This window comes from Rosa chinensis, chromosome 1, assembly GCF_002994745.2.
Source record: "Rosa chinensis cultivar Old Blush chromosome 1, RchiOBHm-V2, whole genome shotgun sequence".
NCBI classification, from domain to species: Eukaryota; Viridiplantae; Streptophyta; class Magnoliopsida; order Rosales; family Rosaceae; genus Rosa; species Rosa chinensis.
In genome coordinates, this window is record NC_037088.1 from 63271277 (window position 1) to 63277448 (window position 6172).

The 6172-nt window shown below is 35.2% G+C and overlaps 1 protein-coding gene across 1 annotated transcript; it reads left to right on the forward strand.

Annotated features, from left to right (window-relative positions):
- The first annotated feature begins 4888 nt into the window (after positions 1–4888).
- On the forward strand, positions 4889–5802 carry LOC112182812 (transcription factor bHLH36). The gene is made up of 3 exons (XM_024321360.2): positions 4889–5035; positions 5204–5611; positions 5716–5802. The coding sequence occupies exons 1-3, from the start codon at positions 4889–4891 to the stop codon at positions 5794–5796; spliced, it is 636 nt and encodes a 211-aa protein (XP_024177128.1). The 3' UTR covers positions 5797–5802.
- The last annotated feature ends 370 nt before the right edge of the window (positions 5803–6172 follow it).

Sequence of the window (6172 nt, forward strand, 5' to 3'; positions counted from 1 at the left end):
GCTTTAATTTGATTATATATTATGAGCAAATCTTCATGTCAATCCCCTTTAAAGTAAAAGCTAGAGTATTGTAATCAAATAAATACATATATGTATACACACACACACATAATATATGATAATTGTAGAATAGAACAGGAACAGGACATGATTAATTATGTTTAAGAGTCATTTACCATCAAGGTCAAACAACCATGCGGATGGACATGATTATGTTTAATTAGCTTGGTTAGAATAAGTCGCTTAGGTACTTTGTTTTGAGTTCAAATTTACTAAGAGTAACGCTGCAGAAGTACAGCCCGCTCTTGATCACATTTCTCATTATTGTTGTGGAGCCAGCCAGGGAGGAGCAGAGACCATTAATTCTTAACGTGGAACAGAAAAACGATGAGTCTATCAGTCTATGTATGTATGTTAGTTTTCAGAATGAAAGAATGCCAAGTCATCACGCACGGGTAGTAAGAAGGAAAATGTTTTAATATGCAAAACCCACGAGTCTCATGATGCAACTTGATCAACACAGTAGAGTAGTAGTTACGCAACTTGTGATGCTTACCAACTATCGACTGATGAGTTATGACCAGGTTACATACATATACACACACAAACACACGTGTGTGTGTGTATAAAAGGGCAACTTGGGCTCTCAAGTGGATGGATACAAGTCATACAACACCTAATTAAAAAACAGTGTACTTCAGACCATTTCACGTATACAAGCTTGCAAATTATCTTAGTTGTACCTCTAATATGTGATGAAAATATCATCATTTAGTCTTCTGAACAACGTTTGATAAAGCCCTCTAACAAAAAATAATGGAAGAGCCAGTACCTAGGCAAAGTGGCCCTCATTGTATGGGAGAATTCTTGGGTACCTTGGTGTTTGTCATACCCTCATTTTGTTAAATATTTTGGACCATTGGATTAGTAATATATCTAATGGTTCAAAATATTTAACAAATTGGTAACTTGTTTAGCCCTTAGCCTTTTTGATTTTTCTGGTAACACAAACTACTAATTGAATTGAAAACAATAAAGATAGTGAAAACAATAAAGCCAATTAATGTTTGATTATCAATTGACAATTGACAATTATGATTTTTCCTTTTTGCAAAAAAAATTAAAAGAACCTTCTATCCTAGGTTCACCGAATTACTTTTAGTTAAATAGTCTATATTACTAATTAATTTTATTATTAGTGAATTAATGCTTGTTATTAATGAACAATTACACAATTGAAAATTACGTTTTTTCCTTATTAAAAACAAAAACCTTCTAACCTAAGTTCGCAAAATTAGTATTAGTTAAGTAATATTTATTACCAATTAATTATATCATTAGTAGTTTCCTTAACCAAATATAATTCTTTTTACATGCATTTTACGACAATGACAACAATTAGTGTAAAAATAAATAATATTTGTTTTAAATGTAGTCAAATGAGAACCTACTTTAGGACTTATTTACTCAAATGAGAATTTACTTTACTCTAATGAGAACCTATTACAATTACCACTTTTAAGACTTAATTACTCAAATGAGAACCTACTTTTCTCTAACGAATACCTTATTTACTTTAATGCGGAATTTTTTTCTAATTACCACATGTGTCCTCAAAGTGGTTACATGAGTCCTCAAAGTGGTAAATATTATATAAAATAGAACATGTATGAATCTTTATGTTTTTATCATTAGTGAAATTATTACTACAATGACTACACAAGTTATCACAACCCACAACACTTGATGTAAAAGCGGTAACTTTTGCTCTATTTGTAGTAATTACTCCACCTAAACTAATGTACTAATTTATAGACAATTTAACAAGTATGACAACAAATTTGTTGTCATCTTTATGTTTTTATCATTAATGAAATTATTACTACAATGATGAATGACTACACATTTTACCACAATCACAACAATTGATGTAAAAACGGTAACTTTTGTCCTATTTATAGTAATTACTTAACCTAGACTAATGTACTAATTTATGGACAATTTAACAAGTGCAACAACAAATTTGTTGTCAAACTGGTAAATCTTTATATTTTTATCATTAATGGAATAATTACTCAATGACTACATATTTTACAATAACTAGCAACTATTGGTGTAAAAGCGGTAACTTTTGTTCTGATTATAGTAATTACTTCAAAAACTATACCATTTACAAGATTACCAATCATTTTACAATTCCTACAACATTTGAGTTGTGAAAATGGTAAAATTAAAATTAGACCAAAAGATATGTAACAACTCAGTATTGTAAGGAGTTTCTCCACTTGATAATCAAGGTTCTAAATTTGATAAAAGTTGTCCAAATATGATATTTACATCTTTGACCACTTAATTACAATAACCACAATAACTGTTGTCATAAGTCGTAATTGTAGTTCAACTATGTATAATTTATTATTTTGACAATACTTGTTACATGATTTTTAACAATGTTACATATCAAGAAAGAGTGTGTTGTTAATATGGTAAATTTTATTTTTTTAAATGACACATGTCGATATTTAATTGGGTAACCTATTGACCAGTTCAGTAGGTTTCCACTATATTAATTTACTAAAAGTAAAAAAAATATAAAAATAAGGGTATGACAAACACCAAGGTACCCAAGACGACCCCCATTGTATGGGTCAGCATCAATATTTGATTTAGGCTTCGGTGAAATAGTCTTATGAAACTCAAAAAGGGTATTATCTAATTTTCTTGAGAAAAAAAAGGGTGTTGATCCAGGTAGACAACTACAAAAAGAATAACAATAAAAAACAATTACAACTTGAAACATATTAAAGAGTTTTATAGTGAATAGACTCTCTCTCTCTCTCTCAAGCAGAGCCTTAGGGTATTCTGGGCAGCGGGTGGCCGCGGCTCTATTGCCGGCTGTGTAGCATCAGCGACTCATCATCGTGGGTTGTGAGGAGCAGATCTTAGCGTCAGCCATTTGGCGACGGTCGGATTGATCTGACTTGGTTGGAGACGAGGCAGTTCTCGACGGCAAAATTTATTGCGTTGTCGGATCAAGATAGATCGGCGGCTATTCAGGGAGGCAAAGCTTCAGGGAGGCCGTTCTGGTGGTTCGGGGTGTCGAAGAGGTTTCGTACGGGCTTGGGTTTCTTGGTTTCAGGTTTTGGCCGAGCGGTGCATCAGGTGTTTCAGGTCGCCGGGGGTTCTGCTCGAAGTTCTGGTTCCAGGCTTTTCCAATCAATCTTCTGTGCAGGTGATTAAGGCTCGCCGGAGAGAGGTAGCAGAGATACTTGCTCCCAATCAGATTCATCTGATTTTAGTGTTCATTATTAGAGGAAAAATGGTGTGGCGGAAAGGCAAGCCACCAGAGGATCTGTTGCCAGCGACGGTGGTGATGGCCAGGCAACTTGATTGGACTTCTTTTTATTTAGCTCGGATTTGGGCTTGGGCTGTTAAGCCAGGCTCAATTCGAGTCAGCAGATTTCAAAGAGCAAGAAGACAACCTGTTGCCGAGGTTGTTATCTGCTATATTTTAGTGTTTGCTATTAGACATTTGATGCAAGTCTTGTTTAGGTAGGGTTAATCTCTATGAGCTTTTCTTAGATGTTTCTAGTTGTTATTTGTACCACAATCACGTGTCGGCAAATAGGACTAGATGAATGATTTTTCCTTAGGAAGCGAGGTTGTGCTTGCTTAGTTAGGCTTGCTTCATGCAAGCGTCCCATTAGACTTTAATGAGTTTAGTTTGGCTTAGATAGGTTATCTGGGTTCCCGGATCTTCTTATGTAAGTTCTGTTAGACTCTGACCTGTTTCTATGGCTTGATTACTAATGAAATCAATTCCTATTAAAAAAAAAAAATGTAGACAACTACAAGAAAGAGCCACGAACACAACCTCTGCCAAGTTAATCCAAATGGAACGCTAGAAACACATAAATGGGGAGACAACTCAACCAAACATATCGAAGGAGTAGAATGATTTTGATCAAGGTTAGCTAATTGTCAGCAACAAAATTAGCTACCCAAAAATATGTGTAACACTTAACAAACCGGAACTGATTAGCTAAAAGCTTAATATATTGAACAAGCATCTTGACACTCCAAGGAACAGCAGTCTTGTTAAGAACACAGTCTTCATAATCTCCTTCTCCGCAAATCTGATTAAACTGATTGAGGAGAGTAGAGCTTAAATCATCGCAAAGAGCAGTACCTTCTGCAACAAGAATTCCTGCATGACCAATTTTCTTTGTAGCAGCGTACAAAGGAATGACATCAATTCTTTGATTACATGGGATCTATACAAGTTTTATCAAAGATGAAGAATTCTGAATTAAACTGTGATGATAGATTAAAAATTCGATTCTCAAAATGTAATAAATTTAGATTAGAATCATAATAGAAAAGTTATTACCCTTGAGGTCATTACATGGGTTATAACCCCAACAACAAAAAACATAACGGCCTAAAGATTAAGAAGAAGAAGAAGTAGTAGTAGAAAAGGTGTAATAAACATGGAGAGGCATAGGAGAGAAAATGCTGGTGGGTGGGGTTGCATTTTCAATTCAAAAAACATGAAAAGCTGTGTGGCCAGAGGCAAGTTTCTATTAGATGTATACAGCTAGGCCATTGAAGAGACTTTGGGAATCTTGCTGCTGGGATATTGATTTGGTCCATGGAAGATCTAAAACCCTAACTAACGAATCTACTACTTTTCCCTTCCTTACCAGCTCCGTGTACTTACTTTGAGTAGTTGATCAGAGAGCCTATATTATACTATGTCTCCTTTAGAGCTAAGGAATCTTGAATTATACATGGTCCTTCCTGTACTTCATCATCTAATTATTCCTTTGAACAAAAATACAGAATCCGCCGACAAGATCTGATCTTGCCAGATATATGTTTCAGTTTAATGGATAATGATCAACCTTGTGCGAATTCCATTATTGACGATAGCCAAAAGAAGATGATGCATAGAGATATTGAAAGGAAAAGAAGACAAGAAATGGCCGCGCTTTATGCATCACTCAGATCCACACTCCCTCCTCAGTCTATCAAGGTAATTTGTTAAAGCCCAACTGTTCTTCATACTTGCTCAATACTTTGTACATCTTTCTGGGTTTGGATTAATTAGTTTTGTCAGAGTTTATATATCCTCGTAAATTACATAATCTAAATGCGATGAACAAGGTTATGATCGTGGATATATGTGGATGGATTATTTCAGGGAAAGCGTTCATTGGCAGATCATATGAACGACGCTGTGAATCATATAAAACACCTGCAAACGAGGATCAAAGAACTCGGTGCCCAGAGAAATGACCTAAAGATACAAACGTCGTCGCCGGATTTGAGTTGTACTAGTGCTCTTGGCCTAGCTGGGAATCTTAGTGGATCAACTGGTAGCTCTTCATCATTGTTAGCAGGCAACTTTTCAAGAAGCCGTGTTGCAGTCAACCCTTGCTTAGGTGGCGTTGAGATTGTAATAATCAGCTGTGTTACCGGTGGTTCTGCAGAGCCACAAGGTGTGGTCTTATCAAGATTGCTGCAAATACTGCTTGAACAAGGACTTACTGTAATTAGTTGTGCTACTACCCAGGTTAACAAAAGGCTTGTATACACCATACAATCCGAGGTAGCTAGTCTTTAATTTCTCATTTAATTGGTTTAGGTTTTTAATTATGTACGAGTACAGTGCAATAAGATCGTAATTCTTGTTTCATATCTCCAACTTCACAGGTTAGCAATCCATCATATATAGACTTTCCTGGGCTGGAGCAGACTCTCGCTAAAGTCGTCTCATCATCGACCGGATTTTGAAGGGGGCAATGTATATATGTTTATATGGTTGATTTACACAATACTAAGAAAGTTTAGTTCTAGGTTTCTTCTCTGCAAGAATGTAACATAACCAATCATCAGCAACATTTTGCTAATTTGCTTGCTTGGTTTTGTCTCTCAATCTCCTCCCTGCATTTCGATTGTTTCGTTTAGGAAAGACAAAATGCATGTGTTTTTACAAAGCCATTCTTATATAAGGAAGAACAATTTTTCTCATTCTAGCTTCAAGTACTTTCTTATTAGAAGTTTTACATCGATTGGGAGCTATATGCTGATTTGATTTTCCTCTAGAGTGTGTTTGGAATTTGGATGAGGGAAAAAATGATGGAATTTAATTGGAAGTGAGGATTTCATA